This window comes from Musa acuminata, chromosome BXJ1-10 (assembly GCF_036884655.1).
Source record: "Musa acuminata AAA Group cultivar baxijiao chromosome BXJ1-10, Cavendish_Baxijiao_AAA, whole genome shotgun sequence".
NCBI classification, from domain to species: domain Eukaryota; kingdom Viridiplantae; phylum Streptophyta; class Magnoliopsida; order Zingiberales; family Musaceae; genus Musa; species Musa acuminata.
This window is the reverse complement of record NC_088336.1, coordinates 22,656,930-22,681,263: the sequence shown is the minus strand read 5'-3', so window position 1 is coordinate 22,681,263 and position 24,334 is coordinate 22,656,930. Positions and strand designations below refer to the sequence as shown.

General features: G+C 39.8%; 4 protein-coding genes across 27 annotated transcripts; 1 reads left to right on the top strand and 3 right to left on the bottom strand.

Annotated features, from left to right (window-relative positions):
- Positions 1–860: 860 nt before the first annotated feature.
- On the bottom strand, positions 861–5,644 carry LOC104000667 (protein CURLY FLAG LEAF 1). 17 transcript variants are annotated; one of them, XM_065086600.1, is made up of 4 exons: positions 4,757–5,644; positions 4,589–4,673; positions 3,155–4,102; positions 861–2,563 (listed from the first exon to the last, which is right to left on the bottom strand). In XM_065086600.1, exons 3-4 carry the CDS (start codon positions 3,365–3,367, stop codon positions 2,174–2,176), a joined length of 603 nt encoding a protein of 200 aa, XP_064942672.1. In that variant the 5' UTR covers positions 3,368–4,102; positions 4,589–4,673; positions 4,757–5,644; the 3' UTR covers positions 861–2,173. The 17 variants fall into 17 exon arrangements, 16 of the variants coding, with proteins under 16 accessions (XP_064942672.1, XP_064942671.1, XP_064942675.1 ...); XM_065086599.1 differs by having other exon boundaries at positions 3,155–4,090; XM_065086603.1 differs by having other exon boundaries at positions 5,182–5,644.
- Positions 5,645–7,777: 2,133 nt separating this feature from the next.
- Positions 7,778–13,732, top strand: LOC135595543 (uncharacterized). 2 transcript variants are annotated; one of them, XM_065086589.1, is made up of 12 exons: positions 7,778–7,921; positions 8,543–8,794; positions 8,876–8,959; positions 9,041–9,099; positions 9,182–9,317; positions 9,459–9,555; positions 9,867–9,933; positions 10,692–10,790; positions 12,019–12,108; positions 12,198–12,352; positions 12,446–12,520; positions 13,355–13,732. In XM_065086589.1, the coding sequence occupies exons 2-12, from the start codon at positions 8,581–8,583 to the stop codon at positions 13,521–13,523; spliced, it is 1,245 nt and encodes a 414-aa protein (XP_064942661.1). In that variant the 5' UTR covers positions 7,778–7,921; positions 8,543–8,580; the 3' UTR covers positions 13,524–13,732. The 2 variants fall into 2 exon arrangements, with proteins under 2 accessions (XP_064942661.1, XP_064942660.1); XM_065086588.1 differs by having other exon boundaries at positions 12,446–12,553.
- Positions 13,733–14,091: 359 nt separating this feature from the next.
- On the bottom strand, positions 14,092–17,647 carry LOC135595542 (dihydrolipoyllysine-residue succinyltransferase component of 2-oxoglutarate dehydrogenase complex 2, mitochondrial-like). Of its 7 annotated transcripts, none has more exons than XR_010480433.1 (12): positions 17,508–17,602; positions 17,176–17,289; positions 17,019–17,079; positions 16,792–16,862; positions 16,469–16,675; positions 16,304–16,359; positions 16,188–16,232; positions 15,825–16,086; positions 14,996–15,694; positions 14,800–14,910; positions 14,509–14,623; positions 14,092–14,431 (listed from the first exon to the last, which is right to left on the bottom strand). XR_010480433.1 is itself a non-coding variant. In XM_065086587.1 (8 exons), the coding sequence occupies exons 1-3, from the start codon at positions 16,388–16,390 to the stop codon at positions 15,991–15,993; spliced, it is 228 nt and encodes a 75-aa protein (XP_064942659.1). In that variant the 5' UTR covers positions 16,391–16,456; the 3' UTR covers positions 14,092–14,431; positions 14,509–14,623; positions 14,800–14,910; positions 14,996–15,039; positions 15,601–15,694; positions 15,825–15,990. The 7 variants fall into 7 exon arrangements, 2 of the variants coding, with proteins under 2 accessions (XP_064942659.1, XP_064942658.1); XR_010480435.1 differs by having other exon boundaries at positions 17,189–17,289; XR_010480436.1 differs by lacking the exon at positions 17,176–17,289 and having other exon boundaries at positions 17,508–17,647.
- Positions 17,648–21,143: 3,496 nt separating this feature from the next.
- LOC135595541 (NAC domain-containing protein 83-like) lies at positions 21,144–22,630 on the bottom strand. Its single transcript, XM_065086585.1, has 3 exons — positions 22,211–22,630; positions 21,794–22,080; positions 21,144–21,647 (listed from the first exon to the last, which is right to left on the bottom strand). Exons 1-3 carry the CDS (start codon positions 22,395–22,397, stop codon positions 21,396–21,398), a joined length of 726 nt encoding a protein of 241 aa, XP_064942657.1. The 5' UTR covers positions 22,398–22,630; the 3' UTR covers positions 21,144–21,395.
- Positions 22,631–24,334: the final 1,704 nt, after the last annotated feature.

The following is a 24,334-nucleotide window of genomic DNA, read 5'->3' as shown; positions in this document are numbered from 1 at the left end:
TACAACTACTTTGTCATCAGATGTAACATTTCTTGATCCAAAACCATCAGCCCCACAAAGTCGATTACTAAAGAGAAGGAACTTTGTGGATTGTTCATCTCTGCTTTTGTTGCTTCCAACTCCCACCATGGAATGCCACACGTGCAGATTCAAACATGGGCAACTCTCTTTTTTCTTTGGTCTCTTGACATGGCTTTATTTTCTCGACACTGATAAGGTACAGATGGAGGGAGAGTGGGAGAAGAAGAGCATTGGTGGTGTTGGTGCAGTGATGAGATTGTGTCCCATTAAACTCATCATCGTCTTTCTTGTGTTTGGTCATATGGCCTTTTTCTTTTCGTCACTGTGGTTCGCAGAGGACGACCAGCTTTTCTGACCATTTGCATCTGCTTTTGGTCTCCCCGCTGTAGAATCCGCTGAATTCTTCCCTTGTGATCGTCTCTTTTTCGTCGTCACATGACAGTCCAGCCTGACTCGAACCAAAAAACATAGATAGGGGAGACTGAAATGAACTCTGTTCCTGCTTTCGTATCTTAAATAAATAACATTTTCTATTCTTAAAGTATCCAATTTATTAAATGCTTCTCAAGTGTTTTACAGCTTTTCTCTCGGCAGGAAATGTTCCATCACCTGCCAAATCAATCCAGCTGAATTAGTCACGAAATTGTTGCCCAGCCATGTACCACTCAATAGAAATTATTAAGGAAATTCCAGGAGCTCTCTCTCTCTCTCTCTCTCTCTCTCTCTCTTGTACACACACAATAACTACAAATGTCTTCAAGATCGTTTCATCAGAAAATGAAGATTATGGACTCTATTGTCTAAACTAGAGAATCAAACTGATTAAAATATAATAAGAAATGGGAACAAATTTGGCCTGTTGGGTATCTGTCATCTTCCTGGGAAGGACAAATACATAATAGGAACTTGTTGGTTGGAATGTAAGGCCAAAGGATACAGTATCGCAACAATTTTGGTCACTTCTATTTGCTCCCAAGTTCCATGAATACATCGCTGGCTGGCATCAAAGGACAGCGAAAGGGAGGAGTTAAAGAAGTCTTAGATTGCATCATTTCGCTATGGCTCCTTTACAGCAACAATACAGCTCAGATTGGTAGCGGTTGGATTGGACTCGTGGCATCTACAGTGACGACAGTGGTTTCAGCAAACGGCTACTGCTGCTGCTGCTCCTGTTGCTGCACCCCGTATCTTATCACAACCTGTCTTTGGCTGTGGCCTCGGACGCGTCATGTCTCACCACGCAAATAGATGGATTGTGGCTGGCAAATGTTGTCGGAACTGACGATACTGACTCTTCTCTCTCTCTCTCTCTCTCTCCCTGCAGAGATTCCCGTTTGCCAGAGGACGAAAGGTTCCTTTGTCTGAAGCAGTTAACTCCTTCGTCTACCCACCTTATTCCCTTCTCAGTCCCCAGAAGGCAAAAGAATTCTACTATCTTAAGCTTCTTATGCACAGTTGGGGTTTGGCTTTGGTGTTGTAGAATCCAAAGCATATGTTTACTGCGTCATGAGAAAGACAAGTAATGGTCGATAGAAAATACAACGGGGAACAAAGCCAATGATCTCCGAAATGACCCTTACAAAAGTACCGTTCCGTTACAGAACAGAGGAAAGGATACAAGTAGATCTCCACGCGCGTCCATATCCCAAAGGCCCGCAACTGCCATGGATGACGAAAGATCCAATTCCGGCGTGGTCCTCTCGTACCCATTCGGAGTGTCCATCGCGTGATCTGCGTTCTTGGTGCTTTGAGATGCACGCGTGGACGTGATTTGAGATTGGAGCTCGGCGTGGGCGACGTGGGGAGTGAGGCAGGACCAGGGAAAACAAGCACACCTCATCGCTTCAGAGTCCACTACGCTTTTGTTCCCCGCGTCCAGGTTGGCGTGGAGCCTGAACCAAACATGGATGAAGAGGAAGAAGACGAAGAAGACGAGAGAGTCCCACACGGAGTGCGTGATTGCGGTACTGAGCCACTGATAACAACGATGACATTCTAAAGAGAACTCTTAATGAATTCAATTGATTGATCCCTCCTGTTTGTGGACTGATGTCATCTCTATGATTCACATCTGCGTGTAGTTCGGAAAGAAAGGGTACAAAGATTGCAACTTGCATGTTCATAAAAACGCGATCTTTGACACTGGATCAGCTCAGGAGGAGCCGTTGTTGCCGAGGTGGAAGAGGCGGCCACCGCAGCTCGGGCAGACATGGGCGCGCTTAGGGACCATGAAGTACGTGAAGCAGGCTCTGCAGCCGGCGGCGACAAGGACGTGGCCGCCGCCGCCGCCGCTGCCAACGTCATCGACGGACGCGGAGGTCTCCGTGGAGGAGGCGGAGGAAAGGCTGGAAGAGCCGGGGGTGTCTCCGCTGGCATCGTAGCTGGAGCCGGTGGTTTCTCCGCTGGCGTCGTAGCTGGAGCCGCTGTCCTCATCATCCGAGGCCTCGCCTTCGTCGGAATAGGATGAGGCGATCGTGGAGTTTCGCGGGTCCTCCGTGGTTCTGATGCCGGTCTCCCAGTTGATGTAGTAGACTTCCCCTGTCTGTAACAGTGGGAACAGGAGACATCAGTACGAGGCGACAACAAAGATCGAATTTTTGTGAGAAAATTTGATAAGAAATGCATCACTTGGAACGATCGAAATATTTGTCGACAGAACATATAACAAGATTCTCGGGAACCAAAGAAAGATGAAAAGCTTGAAAAGCTGACGGGACAAAGGAGACATGGGAAGCCGATGAATCTGAACATGTTTTCGTGCTTGTCATGTATAAGCAACAAAAGGCCTTTTTTTTTTTTTTCTTTTCTTTTCAGTTCTTTACAATCATGTTCCTTTGGTTGTGCTCATCCTTGACAAGCAAATCAACAAAAGAATGAGCTGAGAAGGAGCAATTCCTTTCTACTACTAATCATCACAGTCTTTTTGCAGCAGAAAACCATAAGAACAGAATTGGTGCATTTGCGGTCAACGTTGGAAAAGGTTGCGGATGCAAGAGTGGCATTTACTACAAGAAAACCAGACGAGAAACATCAAGGAAGGATTTCGACGAGGGAATCGACATCTTAATGAGCATTAATGGCCAAATGATTGGGTAAACAGGGAGAGGAGTGGAGGAGGAGGCAGAGAACGCACCCTCATGTCGAGGTACTGCTCCCAGTTGTGCGGGAGGGCGGTCCCCGAGTTCAACTCCACCGTGACTCCCGCGATCTCGTCGCTGTCCTCGACGAGATGGCGCCGCTGCTGCTGCCGCCGTGGCAGCGGCGGCGGCTTTGGCTCCCTCCGGCCTCTTCTCAGAGAGCAGTTCCGGAGAGAAGCGGTGATCATGTCGATGTTGGGCCGCGTCATCGCCGAATGCAATGCCCGAAACCAAACCAAAGCAAGTTCAGAGAGCAGAGAGGAGGGAAGAGCTCCTCCGGTCTAAAGACGAGCCATCTGGTTGATTTCTAGTCAAGTAATATATATATGTATATATATAAATAGAAGCGGCGGGGGGTAGAAACACGATACGAACTCATTTTTAACGCCATCTTTAGATCTCCTCTTGAGTTTAACTTGGATTCTTTTACTTGAAGCTTTACATCAGGTCACGAAGACCACACACAAGAATCTTTTTTGGATCCTTTGTCTGCAACTGATGCATTGAACCATATTTCGAAGCTCAATGACTTACGCAGAACTGTGATTCCTCACGAATCATCCCTGAAATCTAATCTGCTTTCCTACACATATACAAGCAACAGATTGGAAATTATGCAGAGCTATGATTCATGGATTTCCTTTTTCTACCCGCTATAACCATTTCATTACTGCAACAACAAGACCAAATTCACAGACGAAATCGACCATTATATTTCCTAGTGATCCTACGACTTGGACAGATCAAAATTTGATGGGATGGAAAACCCTCAACCTATAGTCTCAAAAGCATTCTCAAGAACAGACCAACCAGCTGCCACCAGGAGATCTAATCACCATCTCTTCTTCTTGCTTGACTTGCAGCACTTCACTTTGATGGGCTGGCAATCACACGAGTATGGCCAGTGATCCATATTTGGTTAAAAAGCTTCTCTGCATTAAAATCTTAATTTTCAAAGCAAATTGGATCAAAGATACAAACTTTAAGTACAGAAATACAAAGAGCGGATTAAAAGCAGAAGACTAACACCTTTGCCTGAGCGTGTATTCCAGCAGTAATGGATCAGATAATGCGTCAGAAATCATGTAATTGGATGTTAGAAGTTGCAGCAAATAGTTATGTCACAAAATAGACTGACAAATGATCTGAAGCAGATAACTCACTCATTAAAGTGGTAGAATTGGCGTAGAATAAGCATCCTAGATCAGATAATTAAGAAATTTGTCCCAGAATATTCAGCTAGAGAAGGAGGCAATAAAAGAATGCCAACATGTAGGTGATAAGTGTCTCAAATAGGCATCCAAATGAATACCAAACTTGGCACATTTTTATGGTTCTGATGGATCACCAAAATTGACAGATACCACAGGCTCAAAATAATGCATCTCAAATGTATAGTACCACTTAAAAGTATTAAGGCAAGAACAAACCTGTAGATCAGCTGATGCCTTTCACTTTAGATTCCAAGACGAATGTGTGAGAAGCAGTTGTGAAGATAAATGAGTAGTGAAACCACTGAAGACACAAAAAACCATATATAAAGATAAAATCAAACGAAAGAAGCAAATACATTTTGCATGTATTTGATGTGATCAGACCTATTCTGAGACCAACAATCATCAGTAAGGCTCACATCATACACAATCCTGAATTGTTGCCAGTTGCACTTTTAAGGAATCAGGCTACAATAGTCAGCCAATTCAAAGCTTACATGAATTGGCTAAAGAATCAGTCATAGAACTGAAACACCTCAAAGAAGCATACTTCACATGACTACATATACATACATACGCAATACAGCATGACTGCATCCCTAGTGCAAGAGAACAAACTCGAATCACGAAAAGAAATCTCATATGCAGAAAAAGAAGGAGAACGTGAGTCGATGCCCATCATAAAGAATACGAGATTCTAACGTAGAAACACTGCATTTCCCCTGTCCATAGTGAAAGAGAACAGAGGCCATTAATGAGGATGCTAAGGATCCATGAAGAACAATGGAAAATTTCCAAGTGAAGAATACCTGGGAAGCAAATGAAAATGTGTAAACATCTGACATCAAGAGAACAATGATGTGGGCAAAGTGATAACTCTCAGTTCCAATTGCCAGAGAACAATGCATGAACATAGACAAATTGATTGAGATGACCAGTTGATACCAGTGGCCTGGTACCTGATTCTAAGATATGTCTTTCCACCAGTTAAGATAAGGATTCCATTCCAGGACTGTAAAGTCAACCATAAGCTTCTTCTTGGCACTAACACCTCATGGAACATAGAAAGAGTAAGCAGCCTAGCATGAAGGAAAAGAGCCACTTAGATTAGCCAAGGAGACTGCCTATAAACCACACAAAGGTTTTGATTGCAGCACTGAAGACCATGGAGAGATCATAGGCAAGTCATCCTTGGCTACCCAAGTCAGGATCTTATCTTCATGTAAGGCCACTCTTCCACCTACTGCTTCAAGGATTGGCATACCCTCTCAATGGTTGTGCGCCTATTTATAATGCAGGAGGAGAGAGAAGGGACTGGATGCAGCCCGCCACATAAATTTGTCACTACCTCATCGCCTGATCCATGAGTCATTATCTCTGAGACCTACTGATGGCCTACTCTCAGAATTTATCCATGCAGAATATATTCTCCTGATTTCTTGGGACCAATATAGATGGATGTTAGTTCCAATACAGTTCACACACTCTTAGTTTCTTCCTAATAGCACTCTTAGTGGTTCTCCTCGTTGCGTTAATGCAAAATCTTAACTTCTGAGCAATTCTAATTATCACATGCTTTGACCTCTTGCATCGAACAGTAAGCGTCATGATCTTGCACAAAGTAGAATAATATATTCCGAGCCTTTTAGCAGCCTACTTGTTTTCTGATTGGTGAGGCACAAGTGGTGGAAAGAATTGACGAACTTTAATTCCTTTTCATGCTTTCAGTATATTGTTCCGATACAAATAAAGTCAATGCTATCCACCACTCTTTAAAGCATTTTGTTCTCTCCCAATTGGTTGACCCTTAGGATCCAGTAAGGTCAAGGCTTTCAGGTGATGGCAATTCAAACTTGGCTATATGCCAAGCTTCTTCGACAAAAAAGTTCTCCAGTCACACACATACATATCCTCTGCATTGGCAGCCCTACTTATGGAAGCTATTGGAAGGCTTAGGTGCCATGAACTTGTGGTCAAGGCAATTGCAGAAAAGATGGGGAATGTCATTCATGTCTGTGTCTGGCTGCTAATGAATCAGATGCATTATTGGATCCTATCAGTGCCCTTTCCTGTATCTATCAAAACGTTGCATCAGTTTCAGTACATTGCAGCATTGGATAAACTCGACAATATATATATATATATATATATATATATATATATATATACACACGCAAAAGAAATAATTCTCTAGCATATTAGATGTCGAAAACTTGCACTGTTTTGAGGGACATGGAGGGCAGAGCTCAGAGACTCTGAACTTATCTTTAAAGAATCATGGACAAGAAATGGTGGACCACTGGCAGAATATTTTTGGGTACCACATGTTTGATCTGCTCGTGAAGGAGTTCAAAAAAATTTGAGGTCCATCTCATATCAACAATTAATTTGCAGGTAAAGATTATTCGATCGCCAAGTACTTGGTTGTTGAATCAAGTGCAGGTTTTTAGTATATGATCTAACAGTGGAATCCAACCTTTTCAAGAGCTTACCGAGCACAGAAGCTTCAGTTCATGTTTCTGCAATCAATGAACCATGTGAAATGCGAGCAAAACAAGATTGCAGACTCTCTCTCCTCCAAAGCAGCACTGGGAGACGTTGCTGATGATGTTTGACTTGGGAATTTCCCAACTGTTGTCGTGTACAAAGAAAGATTGTCATTCACCCAGAAAATAAAGGAAAAGTAGAAATCTTCCATAGATGTGGGAAGAAAATGGTTGAAAATATCAAATCTGCTAATTTTACTGCTATTCCAATTGTTCAAGACTTGGATTAAATAGTTAGTTCTCGTGATGATGATGATGATGATGATTTCTAGATGTACAGATTGTTGGATCAAATATATGCAAACAAACTAAAAAAAGAATTTTACTGTGTTCTGTATTAGGAAAGATATTATTGAAAAAAATAAATCATAATAATATTATCATAATTCTCAATATTTTGATATTGTATTATCATAATTCTATTGGTAATAAAGATCACAATCTCTAGTGAATTATTTTATATTTTTATTATTGATTAAAAAATTATATAATTATCATATTTTATAATATCTCTTTATGTATATAAATTCATACTCATTATGAATAAAATTTAATAATCTATCAAATAATCAATTATTTTTGTTTTATGCTTCACTTTATTTAAAACCTCTATCGATATTTTAATTACCAGTTCGATACATATCTTTACAATCTAATTTTATTCATACATATAAATAATATTTAGTTATTTTTATTATATGATCAAGAACATTAGAACGATTGGACCGGTTCAAGCGAACCCGACCGGCTGGCGGACCGGCAGAGACCGGTCCACTGGCGCCAATCTCTCTCTCGTCTTCGCGGCAATAAAAGTCTTCCAAGTACTACTATTTGTTGTAATTTATTCTTCGAATTGCCGACTTGGTTGCTGCTCCTCCGCCGTCGCCATGTGAGCCCCTCTCGAAAACCGCGAAGGATCTCAATGTCGAACCCCCGAGACCGAGAGAGATCTCCTCCTCCCTCCGCTCGCATCACCCGGAAGCTTCTTCCTCTGCTTTCGCTCGTCAGCATCTCCTTGCCCCCTTCTTTCATGTTTGCACTGTGGATTTTGATCGGTTAGCTTGGGGTTTTGGTGGTTCCTCCAATGGCCGCCAGGAACCTGAAAAATCTCATCTTTTGATGAACCTCTGGTGTTTCCCCTGCTTTTCTGCGCTTGCGAAGCTTCCTTTAACGCTGCTACTTCACTTTTTGAATCGTGGCAACTGTAAGAATCTCATGTTTTGATAAGTTTCTTGTGTTTTAGCGTTTTCTTGTGCTATGTCTTTCTTGTTCCGTCCCTCTGCTTCAAATTTCACTTTAGTTTTTTCTAACCCTTAGACAGAGCGCCTGCAACTGAAAAGATTGAATCTTTTTCGTTATTCTATATGCAATGCCTGTTATAATTTTCGTCTTTCTTTCAGCAACTACAAGAATCGCATATATCTGGATTTTAGTGTTGCGTCCCATCCTTTTATGTTCACTTATTTTGAAAGATGGTTTCTAAACACAATTCCAAGTCGTTCTTAATCCATGGTCAATTTCTCACGGTTATCTTCAAAATTCTTGACATTTCTGTATTTTCACTCGATTCTGTTTTCATTGAGCTTATTGTTTCTGTTGTTTCTTGATGGTATGCCTATGCCAGGATGTTTGGGATAAGACACTGTCCAACATTCGAGAAGAATGGGTTGCACTTCGTCTATTCCGAAAAGGTATCCTATGGGAAGGAAGAAGAAAAAGCACATCAGCATCCATGAGGTTGCGGTATTTGTCCCAGCGGTCCGGGTTCCTGTGGCTGTGGATATCATTCGCCCTCTTAGAGGATTGGTACCTCATGATCTTCTTGACAAGCTGTCTGCGCTTCGGGGTCGAATAGTGTTGCTGACTGAAGAGAATTGTACACGATCTTAATCTTATCTTCTCAACAACTTTGTATCCGGATTTTAGATCCATGCGTTCTAACTTAAACTATTATTAGATCTTTCATCAGTACCTACTGTTTCAGAACTCCAGCGAGCCCTCGAAGAATACCTACGGGTCCTTCTTGGTATGTTGAAACCAGGTATGAACCTCTTATTGATTCATTATTTTCTTCTTTTTTAACCTGATAGGCGGTCTGACTAAATAAATGATTACCTTGTAGAACACCGGCTTGAGGCATCAGTAGAATTTAAGTGGAAAAGCCTTGGAGATGATGGTCATGTATGATTCTATTCTGGTGAATTTATTGATCTGGTATGTTTCATCTAATTTCTTGAAGTAAAAAGGTTGAAATTTCTCTTAGGAAACTTGTCTTGCGAGTGCTTGGTATGAAGTGCTGTCAGTCGTTCATATGATGGCAATTCTTTCATTACTGGAGGCGAACCTAATGCTCGTGCCTAAGGATAGTCTAGATTCATGTGAAAGGAAAGTATCAGAAGGTTTGTCTTTTGTTTTATAATATTGGAGGATAACATCAAAACACAATCTTGATTCCTGCATAGAATTTGTTGGTAGCTAATTATAAATATGAAACCTGGGCTCTGGAAGATATTGATTCCTGATCATCATTTGCTCAACAGATTCAAAGAGGGTTGCTATTGATTTGTTACTCAAGGCTTCAGGATGCTTGGAGTACTGTGTTCACCAGATACTGGTGCATTTACCGATGCAGATAAGGTAACAGCCAAAGTTTGCATGACATTTTTCCCGTGCCATCACATGATAGCAAATTACCAAATCAAAGTATCATGGAACCTGAAATTATGGTTTACATGATTTGTTACTCGAGGCACTTGGGCCCCTTAGACTATAAACTATGGCATCATTTATATGGGTTGAGTGGGTGTAGGTGCACCTAAGATTTTGTTTATTTTTTGAGCTATAGGATCCCAGATGTTGGTTATTTCATGTTTCATTTGCTACTATTTCATGATGTAGCCACACTCTTTTGGTTGTTACCTCACTCTGACTTCAGCATGTTATTCTAGGAAAAGTCTGCCAAACGACTTGCAAGATGGAATATTGGAGTCTATCTCTTCTCAAGCATTGGCCCAGGTGGCTTAATTTCACTAACTATTCAAATGTATTGTTGGTAGATAATACTAGAATAACTGATGATTTTGCATGGTAAACATATTATTATACTTTTCTATTTGGACATTTTTACTTCATATTGTGTTAAAACAAGATATTTATTTAGATAACGCAACAGATTACTTAGATCAAGGATTGTCATGTTGGTCAGCATGGGTAGCATGTGCTTTGCCAGAAAGGTGATGGCACATGGTGTGACCATGCTGAGACGTATGACTAATACAATTTCTGTCCTAACTTGTTTTTGTCTTGATAAGATTCCTTCAATCAGAACTTAAATTTTGAACAAGAACTAGTTATGTCCTAAAGGACCTAAAACTTATGAGATAAAGTCAACAATTTGAAGAAACTTTTGTTCAATTGGATTGCAGAGTGGTATCAAACTACATAAGAATCATCATAAAATATGCCAGATTATCTTTAATTTCAATTAGAATTCCTTTTAGTGTGTGTTTCATGTTTCTCTGACATGTCTAACCTCTTTTTTCATCTCAAAAAGTCCTGGAAAAGAATTTCTGATATTGCTGTCTAAGTAGTCTAGAAAGGTAAAAAAAACATATTTGAGACTAACAGTTAACAAGGCAACTCTTTTTTAAACAAAAAGGCTAATAACTTTGTGCATTTAAATGTGAAATACCTTTCTTTATGTTTTGTAAGGCTTTCTAATACTTCATCGAGTGTATAGATCATGTTATATTCTGTATTATTGTCAAATGCAGGGTGTTGAAATGCAGCTGGGGTTGGCGATCGAGTCTGAAAAGGCTACTTTGTCTGTAAAGAGGAGGTTGGCCTGTGAGGAGGTCAGCTATTTTTCCGAGGTCAGTGACTTGGAGCAAAATCAGTGCTAAGCGTTGCCAGTATTGTAACAGAAATTTACTTCACTATATCACAATACCTTTAACAGCAACTAAGGGCATCAAATGTATTTTTGAACAAGGTTTATATCATTATATTTTATACCTATGGTGTTATTTTTTATTCAAAAGTTTTTTGTAGTTTGTGCACTTGAGATACTTCTTATCTTCTTGGATAATTTTCATTTCTCATTTTTAGAAGTTACACCACTTGAACTTGGACATTGGAGAAAGTGCAACTTCAATTTCCGATTGACTCCCTAAGCTTTCTTCTCCTGTTGTTTCCTCTCTTTTCTCCTCCTTCACTAGTGATGATTTGATCGGTCTGGCTGAGCCGGATGCGTATCTTTTATGAACACCCATGTTGCAGGTGCATATGCTGACCGAATCATAATGACACAGGTTTATTATTGATTATTTAAGGTCTAAATTCTGTCTTAGACTGGTTTTGATCCTGTCGGACAGGTACACTATTGTTATATTGGATGCTATACCAACATGTACTGCTCAATATCATTAAAATAATAATAATAATAAATACAGACTACTATTGAGCGATATGATTAGTATATATCAGTCAGGCTGGTATTTGAAACATCGGTCCATTTAACCTTGGATTATAGTTTGGCATCCTCTCTTCTGGTTATCATTGACATATTTTGCTAGTGTCCAAAAATTAATTTGGTAATGGTGTTTATACACACTGTTCAGAGGTAATTGGTATTTTTCATGCCTACACCATTTATAGGTTAAATCTAAATCGAATTTTGGCATCCAACAGTATTTCCAAATTTTTCTTGATTGATTTGTGTGTTTGAGATTCTACATCTTACTTATATTTATGGGCCATACATGAGATGCATGGATATATTCTTTACATGATACATATGAGGGTTTTGCCTTGTATATATAGGGCAATGACCTCCTCGAGTCTCATGGTCAGAGCAAATTGGGTATTTGCTTCCTGGCTCTCTTTTCTTCACTCTATGATCTTTTCACCTGCTATTTCATCCATGTATGGACTTCTGTTCAAAATTGGTTAAGCCTTTGGCTTGGACCATTGATTCATTATCTGACTTGTGTAATTCTAGAGCTTGTCTATATGTTTGTGCTTTTCTATGCGGCTTAAATTGTTTTGAATCAAAGTTTCATCCGTTCTTTTTTATTGACTACTTTTCCTTTCGTTGATCAGGCTCACAACTGGTTGTCAGGGTGTGACACCAGCGATGCATATGGGAAGAAACTTCTCCTGTACATTAAGTGGAAATACCTGGAGGCTAAGGTACTGGAAACTTAGTTCTTCTCCTGCCAGAGTTGTCATGTTTATCACTAAACAAGCTTGCATGTATTAACCTTGCATTGTTTAATCAGGCAGCAGCATATTATTACCATGGCCTTATCGTCGACAAGGGCAGTGAACTGAGCAATCATGTCAGTGCAGTTTGCTGCCTGTTTGCAGCTGATGAACTCCTCATTGCTAGCAAGAGAGCCAGCTTAAGCTTTTGCCTGGCAGCCCCTGTTACCAGGTGTTTTTCTTTTTTCTTGTGTGTTTATCTCAATTTTGATTTTTGCTTTAATAAGATGTGAGATTCTTTGCTGTTCTTTTTTTCTCTTTGCAGGGTTCCTCCTACATGGGGTGTCATGAAGCACTTACACAAGAAAATTCCTGAAGTGGTGTCCAAGAAATCACAGATGTACGGATATCTTTTTGAGCAAGATAAGAACGAGTATGAAACTTCTAATTAACCTTGAATTATAGATATAGTTCATTTTCACTCTTTCTCTTCAAAGTTGCAATTTGTTATTTCTTTCCAAAGTTCAGTGGATATATATACACACACACACATACATACATACATGATTTATCTTTCCTGATTGAAAGGACTGCATATTGGTCAAACCGATTTGCTTCTAGTATCATATACACATTTGAACTTATTCAACTTTTCTTCATGCTTTTCATTGGAAAAAATTAGGTATCACCTATTTTTATTGTTTGATTACTAAACCATGGTATCATAAACTGGATAAGTTGTGTTTGTAATTTATGTACCAGTCAGCAGAAACTGCTCTTAGGGGTAGGTAGTGTGAATCACATACCATGTCAAGTTATATTACTATCCATTGTTAATCTCACCTAAAGGATTCTGTGAAGTGATATTTTGGAAACTTAGGACCAAAACCTTTTGCCACCTTCCATGATGCTTTGCCTTTTCACTATTCAGAGGTCTATTGGGTTTTGCCATAGTTATACCTTTAACAGTGTCCACAAATCATACGAACCACATGAAAATTAATCGTGTAAGAGTTATCATCTTCATTGACGCCCGTCTGATGTCCAAATAGTTTCCAAGAAGAGAGACCGAAGAGGATGACAACAAAAAGGCGATTAACGTCTCAGCACCTTCCTGAGACAACATAGTGTGCCATGTCTGAAAACAATGAACTAAAACTTGTTCTCCCTACTTTGGTTTCTTTTCTTTCCTATTGCAATCACAGTTCCTTTTTATTTTTTGTTCTTGGAACAGGGCTTTTCAAGCCTTGCCAGATCTTCCAGAGTTTCCCCTGTCCTTGAGGCCTGACGACTACGAGTTGCCAGAGATTGATGCAGCATGGAACAGTCAGAATTGCCAACCTCAGATTCAAACTCTCAAGGCTCATCTCAAAGATGATGAGGAAGATGTGGGTTCACATTGAACTGTAGCTTTCTTGTCCGTCAAGACTTTTGGCAAATTGCATTTTGATCGATGACCTTTATCTTGTATTTATTTATCGTTAGCACAGTACAGATACCCGCAAGACTGTGATGATATCATTGATGAATTCGCAGCTGACAATGTTTGCATTCTAACTTTGTACAGTTTACCATTCGATGGTAGAAGCTGCTTTGAAGTCATTCTCCAACCCATCCAATCTTGATTTATATCGACAGTTCATCCCACTTGATTTTGCATATCTATCAGATATATAAAGACATATCTCTATCAGATATAAAGTAAATTTGCACTTGATTAAAGCTATAGATTTTGCATATCTATCAGATACAGACACATGTTTTTGCAGATAATAGTTTCACAATTTTCTGCTTGGAACACATAGTAAAGATGTTTTTGAACTCAGAAGGAATAATGAATGATCCACCAAGTTAATTTTCCATGACATATATTTTATAAAGCGAAAAACTATTGGTTCCAGTAAAACATCTCAAAATAGTTGTTTTACCATTCCACATAACCTCTGAATCCAACTCCTGCAACGATTAAAATTCAAAAACTTAAAAGTTCAATAACTATAGAAATCATCACGGAACAGACCTCCTACTAAACACAATATAGAAGACAAAGATGCCTATAAAAATTTTTGTTTCATGTAAAAATTATCTAGTGACAGACGAATGAAGTGCTCTCTGTATTTGAATGTGACTACAAGTCGAGAAGAAGCCGATGTGGATCTTCAACCACATCTTTGATACGTTGCAGGAAGAATACGGCTTATCAGCCATCGATTAGTCGATGATCATAAGACAGCTATGTACATCAGGGGACAATGTTACCATCAACCACCATTGGACGGGACACTATGGAGTGCATGCCTAAGATGGCAGACTGCAAAAAAAATGTAGACATATTAGGTTAAATTATAGAACACACAAAGAACTATTCATCTAAATTAGGCTAATTACTTGTGGGGGTTGATTATCTGTGTACTCAGAAGACTCCCATAAACTCCACCATTTCATCTATTGATATTGTCTATTGTTTCCTTCCTTGCGAGGTTATTGATCTCATTTTGTATTTCTGTAAAATTTAACCTATCAGCATTCCGGATAACTCAAACCATAAGTCTCTGCGAAAAATTAAAAATTTGAATAGCCAATACATGCCGAAAACAACAAGGTGAAAGCCACAAATTTGGCACATAGATTTATATACATGCCGAAGTAACAATTTAACCACAAACCACATCAACAAACCTTCTGTGTGCCAACAGCTATACTAATGTCAATGTAGTCTCTATATACAATATCATCCCTGTCGATGACTGAATCGATGATTGGCTGGTTCTGGAGTCCAGAGACAGTGACCTGCCAACATAAAGAGATGATAAAAAATAAAGAATCAAGTCATCAATGAAAAGGTATCTTTTTTATTGCTCGTCACATGACAGACCTTAACGAAACCTGACATGAGACCCAACTTCATGCCATGCTTTTCTGCAAAAGCATCTTTATATTCAGACCGAAGCTTCATCAGATTTGTCCCGCGATATATATTGCACAACATGATTGCCACAACGCAGAAAGAAATATGTGAAAAATACTATGATAAACTTCAGCAGAGACAGCGACCTAGTCTATAAGACCATTGTCAATGCAGGTACATCACACTTAACCAACTCAACAATAAAATTGAACCAAATTGGTGCATTTGGTTTGATCTAGCTCATAATTCGGATTTTTTTTTCAAATGAGTTGGTTTGGTTTTTTTAATTTAAAATATATTAATGTAAACAAATATATAGGCCATATATGCATGTCAAATTTTTCCAGCATATTTGACAGATAAACATAGTATATAATGAGAAGATTATAATATGTTCAGTTCCATCTATAAATTACCTTAGAAAAATGCACAACCCCAAATCAAGTTTCCATAGGTTTACTCCAACAAAGCAAACAAATTGTTTCAACAATCTGATCTCATCATGTTCAGATCACAATAACCTGATAAACATGTGCATAAGGGGCTTCAACGAATTAGTATGCAACACTTACATGTCAACTTCATTGAATGTTGTTAACGTTGCAATGAGTTCTGAGAATCCTTCAAACATGTGGTCACCCTTTTTCTAAGCCTTGGCATTGGAACCTGCAAGGAAATGAAATTGAATAGGCAGAAGCAGTAGTTGGACAACAATTCAAGAAACTATCCATTGTCTTAACCAGACATAAATCTGTTATCAAGACCTAAATATGATGAGCAAAACAAAGAGCCTTACTCATCTTTCCCTTTCCTTGGGGAGTTAGTTGAGGTTCTGAAGGTGAGGATTTGGGGAGTACAGCAGAGGATACTTTAAGCACTTGTTTGTCAATCTTCTCTGCTGTAGGACCTGGTCGTGGAGAATCTGCAGGAGGAGATGGTTGTCGAGCATCTTGACCACTTTATCATCTGATGAGGCAACATGTGTCGCCAGGGGAAGACTTAGATATCACAGCAACCTTGGTTCCTTGTGTGACAGTATCACCTTCCTTGGCTATAAACTGTAAATGGAAAAGATCACCATATTTGCATCACTTATGAAAACCAAGAATCAACTATATAAGAGAAATTTATTTGAAGCCAAAGTAAGATGAACTCTAACCTTTTGGATAATCCCAGCTTCAGGACTATTTACATCAATGGTCACCTGAAACAAAGATCCAAAGGTGCTGAGAACAGCTCCAAGTGACCTATCACTATAAAATCATGGACTAATACCTTATCAGTCTCAATCTGAGCAATTGGTTCATCAGCTTCAACCCTATCACCGGACTCTGAATGTAAAAAGAAAAGCACATTCCACATATTTGTGAGAAATAGCCCCTAAAAGCTTCAGGTAGGAGCAATCAGATATCACCAAACAAATAAATATGCTTCTTCAACCTAGCTTTTTGAACTTAACAAGTCTCTTCAGTGAATGGTGAGCTTATAACGTTTGTGCATACAGGCATACACCTGCAAAAGCATGCACCACTATGCTTATATGCATCCAGTGAGAGCAGAGAAACGACATGCTTTTTAAGAAGGTTGCTAAAGTTCAATCGTTGATAGATTCACCCATGAACGGAACGACAGCATCAACCAAGTTGCCTGAAGAGAAAATTTTCAAATAAAAAAGTTCTCACTGCCAAATAAATCACAGCAGCAGATATTTATCTAACCCTTGCAAGATCAGGCAAAGACAAGAATTAACTGCAAATGCATACCATTCTCAGAAGAAAATGACCTACTCCACATTTGATAAGGAGAGGCCCTGGGGAGTAACCTTATAAATTTCCTGCAATTTTCACGCAAATAAGCAATCGAACACAGGATAAGCACTTGAGCTTTCAAGGTTTTCTTATCCATAACAACCACATACAAATTGAAATGACACAATGTGAGATCGATGCGACTGCTTTAACAAAGTGTAATCATGATATATGGAAATCACCTGGAAGCGTATGATGGCTACGGTGGTGGACATGTCCACAGCTTCTTGCAACGAGTAGAGCCTGCAAGGCCGTACAAACTACCAAATTTAACAGCAATTTTATGATGATTAATCGAAAGGGCATATAATGTACGATAATGATAAAGAAGAACGTCACTCGCAGCCCGAACTCAGAAGCTTTGCATGTATGAGCACACTGAATCAGGAAAACCCAAAGAGAAACTTGAACAATATCGTCGTCTCTCGTCGCCACCTATTGTCCTCTCTCCCACTACGGCGGGCACGGATTCAATTAAATTCATTTACATTAAACATAGCAATATAAAAGACAAAAAAGATTTCATCTTTGCGCCTGATAAACGTCCAATTGCATCAATCTTTGTCGAAAACCACAAAAATCACATTGCTTGTTTGGAGCAACGAGATAGAAATAGATGGCAAGCAGAGGCAAAACGAGAGATGGAAGAACTCATCGGGTTAGGAGCTTACGGCGGCGGCATGGCCGGCGTATCAGAAAGAGATGGAGGATTAGCGAGAACACCACTTCGACGGCTTCCTTCCTTTTTTTCTCTCTCCTTCCCTCGTTCGGCGGGCTTCTGCACGTGTTATTCACGTGACATAGTGGCTCCACCTCTCTGAGAACTGGACCTTCGCCCAGGTGGGCGCTCAGTCAGGTGCCCATTATTGAGGCCGTCATGGTCCCACCGGTGGTCCAGCGTTTGCTAACACGGGTTGTCCAGTAAAATGTCGGGTAAACAATTCGAGTGTTACAGACGAGTATAAAGACTATTATACAATTTGCCAAGAATCATTTTTACTTGGCCCACATGACATGGCCAATAAAACGTCGGGTAAGGGACGGAGTAGCGTAAGATGGATAGCAAAGATTCCCAATTTGCAAAGAATCAGTTGCACTGGCCCACAAGGTTCAGCCAGTAAAACGTCGGGTAATAAATTCGAGTAGGGTAGATGGGTAGTATTTTTGCTCGTGCATTAATACCTTCTCATTAATAGTTTGTGACAATGATCATTTAATTAGCCCATTTTTATTGATTGAAACAATTAATTAAAAGTTCATATTGTTTAAGTTTTTCTTTAACTTAGTTATTTTGTATATATTTTTCTTGTACATTGTGGACATTCATTATCAAATAGCTGATAAGTATTTCTCTTTAGCATATTATAGAACCCTGATATGATATTTTGAATAATTACAAAATTATATTTGGCTGTGGTAAAAAAAGAAGTTCTAAATGCATCCATGTTAGATTTAGATGTTGAATTATAGTTGATCCAAGTCATTTTCAAAGTCAGTCTCAATTCAATTTCAGACGAGATGTGATTTGTTTTATTTTGAATATCGATGATATTTTTGATAAAATATTTATCTAATACTTAAAGTTAATTTAGGGTTCAAAGGATTTGGAAGGAATTTACAGAAAATTCCTTGTGTATAGAATGCACTTAGATCATTACTGTTATAATCGTTGATAGTTATGAAAAATAGTTACACGTTGCATTCAAGTTTTTAATTATCATCACAATATCATATCAAATTGAGATATAATTAATAGTAGATAAGATTTTTTCAATTATACGAAGAAATCCTCTGTTTTGTTGAGAGAAATCCTTCATCCTAATCTGTATAAATAGGAGAGGGACATGTTAATGTATTCAAGCTTCAAGATTCTTCAATTAAGCTTCCTCAATAATTTTTTACATCCCTTGTCTCTCTAACCCTTGCCCGCTCCTTCCCTCTTCTCCTCCGGGTGTTGCCTGCATCAATCAGGTTTCTCCACCAAATCGCTACAGCTTCCTCCTCGTGCAACTTTCTCTTCTATTATAGCATCGCTGCAGCTACCTTCTCTGTTGCAGCTACCTCCTCTACTGCACCTTCCTTCTCTGTTGTAGTTATCTCCTCTATTATACTTTTATTGTAGTTTTCTCCTCTACTATAGTATCGCTGCATCTTCCTCCTTTGATGTAGCATCACTATAATATCGTAAACTGTTTACTTTGCATCGATCCAAGATTGGTATCCTTGACAAGAGCACCATCTTGCAGGGGCATGATAGCAGATAAGCTTTCTCCAACTATATGAAGAAATCTCTGGAAATCCTCTATTCTGTTGAGAGAAATCCTCCCTTCTAATTTGTATAAATAGGAGAGGACATGTTAATGCATTCAAGCTTCAAGCTTCTTCTTTAATAATTTTTCTTATCTTCTATCCTTTCCACCAAGGTTCGTTGTATCATACCGTATCGGCATTTCGACCCGGGCTCGATACGGTATGGTACCGGTGTACTGGGCGATACATCAAGGCGTACCGAGCAGTACACCCTGGCGTATCGAACAATTTTATATTTTTTTCATAATGTAACAGTGCTACAGTATAGTACTGTAGCACTATGGCAGTGTCACAGCATAGTACCGTAGCACTGTAGCAATACCGGGTGATCCACGTATCGGTAACCTGTCGGATCGGTACGTACCACCTGGTACGGGCGGTACGCTTCGATATGGCAGACCTTACTTTCCACGATAATAACGGTTTATTCGACTTAGTCATAACGTCGAAGTATCAATCAAGATATCGACCCTATGTCATCTACGTGGTGATATCGGACTATCAATCAAATGTCATATCATCATTTTTCATATCGCAAACCAAATCAAAGTTCAACTTATCATAGTAACAACTACAATTTATTTTTTTGTTCTCTTTAAATTATTCCCGTGTTGTTTATAGTGATTTACCTTTGTTTCTTTCTTCAGCTGGCGAAGAAGGTAAGGAAAAGAAATCGCATACTTGGTCATGAACAGACTAGCACCAATTTAATCTCACTAAGAAGCTCTCTGTCTTATTTCTTGGATTACATGGGAGGAGGAGCACGTCTTTCACAATTGCTTGTACGCATGCTGGGTGACCACACCATTAGCTCTTCCTTGGTCAAACCACCGTGCCTTCCACCCTGAACCTGAGGATGAACACATGCAGCGTGATGATGTCTGCGTTCCTTGTTCAGCTCAAATTCCCCTCCCCCCCAACCCATCAGGTGGTGGCTGGTCAAAGAATCTGGAAGCTCAAACAAAGAAGACAGCAATCCCACGCCGCACTCCTGTCTGATGTTCTAATGGGTTGACTTCCGGCAGGATCCGACCCGTTAATGCCCATCATAGTGCATTCTGAATCGGGTTCTTGCCTTACCGGATCACCCAGGGCTAATAATTAATACAGGAAAGGAAAGGGACAGAGAGGATGAGAGGGGGACAAGAGAGCTTTCGTTGAATTGGGGGACGGCAAAAAGAAACACATGCTGTGTCGTGAACGACCGAACTCCCAAAGGTTTAGTTGGATGTTGATCCCAAAGCCACACTCACAAGAAACCCCGGCCGGCTGGCTTCGTGGCAATCACGTAAGCCATTATTTATGCACCTTACGGTAGTTTTTAGATCCCTCCGTGTTCTTATTTAGCTCACCTTTCTTGTTTCTTTTATGTTGTTGGCTGCCTCCTTGTTCTTATCTGCTATCCTCCCACCATGTGAGCTTGACACACTGATATGAGCCTTAAAAAAAGGGTGATATAAGCTTGTAAGTCATCTATATATTTAGATATGCCATGCCTGCTGCAATCGTGGTTAGGGTATCATGTCAGTGTGGTTGCAGATCAGCTTTCATCATGTTCTAACACATTATTAAGCTCATCATCTTTCCTGTGTCCTTGGTAACAATTTTAGAGTGCAGCAGCAGTTTCTAGTCTACACCTGCAAACTTGGAATTCAGATCGATCATGGGTCTCATTCTGATGTGATCTCCACTTCAAAGCAAACCCCTGAGCTAATATTATTGGCCAAGGAGGGGGGGGGGACCCCCATGCCTTTGACTGGCCTCTTAGCTCAGACCCTCTTTTCTCAGTAGCATCTCATCTCTTTGGCACACCAAATGCATTCATGCCCTCCTCTTTAAGAATTGTTCAGCTTTTGTTCCTGTCTTTTGGCAGCATTGGATCCTCTTTTGTGCATGTAAAAGCATGGGTCTCTCGATGGCACAAGCCACCCGGGCTCAAAAGCAAGATGCAACCTGTCTCTTCATTGTTCTAGCAAAGAGGACAGACACATTGGGACTAGCCGAAGCATGTGATTTCATTAAGATCGAACATTCGTTGCACATTAACTACTGGTTCAGCTGCTCCATGAAGCTCTCTCGCGTCTAAGTTGTTGAAGATGAACGCTTACAAGAGATGAAGAAGAAGAGTAGTAGAATTCCCAGAGTTCAGCTCAAAGGTTATTTGGACTTTGGCTTCCGAGAGAGGAAAAAAGGAGGCGGCTCTAAGTTTTGATACACTGATACAGAGGGTTTCTAGGCAGGCCTGTTCACTACGGAAGTGATGTGCCGGAACTGGTTTCCTCTCCACTGCTGCTTCCGTAGGAGAGCTCGGTGACGCAGCTCGTCTCAGATATGGAGGATGCAGAATGGCTCCGATCTCTATCTCGCTGCCCCATGAAGTCGATGAAACCAACTCCATGATTCGTGCCTCCGTCGTCGGTCTCCGCCTCCATCTTGGTAGCTCGTTTCTTCTTAAAGATGCGACAGAGAACCCAGTCTCCGCTTGGGACGGCCACACAACTCTGCATGATCACAAGCATTATGGAGTTCAGCAAAGATTCCACACTGATGAAGCCAATTTGCGAAAGAGGCTTGTGATTACATTCTCTGTAACTCACAGTGAAGTGATCTCAAAGCAGAGCAAAATCAACAACAGTTTGGAGCTTACTTGAGATGAGTTCTTTCTCTGGGGGAAGATGCAGGCTGTGGTGTCAGGGCCGGTGAGGCGGTACTCATGCATGATCCAATCCGTCTTGGTACCGGTTGGGGGCTTCCCCTGATAGAACACCAAAACCTTCTTCATCCCGACCACCTGGCTGCACCGAGACGACGTGATCTGCTTGTCCTTCCCCGTGGCCTTCCAGTACCCGGATCTCGCCGCCCGGTTCGATCGGCTCCCCTTCGTGTACTTTGCCTCCCGTAGATTGAAGAAGTATCTCTCCTCTTCGCACCCACCTGAGCATTGCCATCATCACTAGTGTCACTTCATCGGCACTCCAAAGCATGATATGGTTGGGGTTTTCGGAAGTTACACAGGGGAAGTAGTAGTAGTAGTAGCAGTAGTAGTAGTAGTAGTAGCAGTAACCTGGCAAATCCCATGGATCGAAGTTTGAGAGATTGATGTCAGGGATGATGGAGGCAGGCAATGGGCATGAGAAGACCTTCGTCCTGAGGTACTGCACCACCAGCTCCTCATCAGTGGGGTGGAACCTGAACCCAGGGGGGAGCCTCAGCACTCCATGCCTGGCGACAACACTCGGCTTCGTATCCATATGAAACACGGACCAGGAAGCAGAGGAAAACAGCAACGACGACGACGACAACAAGGAGGCCTCTAATTTCTCGAGCTAGAGACTACAGCCGCGGGTCCAAAACGGGTGGAATCAAAAGGAGCTAACGATCCATGGTTTTCTGCTTCTGTAGCGAGAAAGAGAGAGGAAAGAGGAGGGGGGAAAGAGAAGGGCGGGGAGGGGCCAAGGAACCGGGGCGGGGAGGGGAAGGGGCGTGGGTCGAAGGTGAGGGAGGAAGCTGGGGCGGTGGCAGGTCTTTTATAGCAAAGGTTGCGGCCACAACGCGACGACTTGTGTAGCGTGAACCGGACTCAAACCTTTGACGCATTTTATACCCATATACACACGTCTGGTGACGGCGATTCACACATCTGAGAATTTACCAGCACACATCGATGCATGAATTTTATAATGCTCTGATGATGATGTCCAGATTTTTATGTTTAGAATATTACTACGTTGATGATCGAATCCACTTATTGGACATTCAAATTTGGATTTCTTATCCTATAATATAAATTTATTTATCGATACGTATTCAAATAAAAAAGTCCTTTTTGTGCTGGGATTTTTCTTTTTTTCTTTTTAGAATTATCCGATTTAAAAGAAAAAAATAATAATAATTCTGTACGCAAATTTGGATCAGTGGTTGCATCGATTATATCTTGTCGAGAGGAGACACCGATGTCCGGCCTCACTCGTCGCATGACGTGATTGATCGTGAGAGAGCCGTGCGAGATATGGAACCTGAGAAAGTTGGACGCAAACTTATCTATCTATGTATTTATTATATATTCCAGAAGGTCGATTTTTCTTACAAATAAATATTCTTTGGGTATTTTACGTGACTCTTATTTTTTGTTTTCAAATACTATATCTAATTTGAAAAATATTTGAACTGTTCCTCAATTTTTATTTTTTTTTTACATATTGCAGTGTTTTGATCCAAAAACAAAAAAAATATACTTAAAAGCAAATAATTTTTCAAATTATTTTGAAAAAATAATAGTTTGCTATAGTGTTTAATATGTATTATAATATACTAGAAATAATTTTGATATATTATAATATTATTTAATATGCAACATCACTCAAATAAAAATAAAAAGTTAATTTGCTATGGTGTTTTGGCTATCATAATAAAAAAATTACTATAAATAATCTAAATAGACTCTTAACATTAACAAATCTAAATCTAAAATATGATATCTGGATGCATATACTTCTGAAACATCCTTACCCAATGATTGGAAGTACGTAGATACTCATCCTAAGGAGCTACTTCTAGGAGATATATCTAAGGGGGTTCAAACACTTTCTTCTCTTAAAAATATTTGTGCCAACACCGCTTTTCTCTCTCAAATTGAACTTAAATATATTGAAGAAGTCATAAAAGATGATTCATGGATTATCGCAATGCAATATAAGTTAAATTAATTTGAGAGAAATGAGGTGTGGAAGCTTGTTCCTAGGTCAAATGACCATTTAGTTATTGGTACTAAATTGGTCTTTAGAAACAAGCAAGATGAATATGGTATCGTAGCTAGAAACAAGGCTAGATTAGTAGTCAAATGTTTTAACCAAGAATAAGGTATCGATTACAAAAATACATTCACTTCTGTGGCTAGATTAGAAGTCATAAGGATGCTTTTTGTTTATGCTAATAATAATAATTTTAAGTTGTTTCAAATAGACGTTAAAAACGCTTTTCTTTAACTATGAATATTTTCTAAAAAAATCACCTGTTTTGTTTTATGATTTGTTAAAATGGTAAAGTCCAACATGTAATTTATTTATGGAAAAAGAAAAATGGAGGGTAAACGGTGACTCAAATTGCAATCGATGAGAGCCTTCTGATCAATTAATCCATGATCGATGCCTTCTGATCATTTATCACCATCAATTAATCGATTAATTAT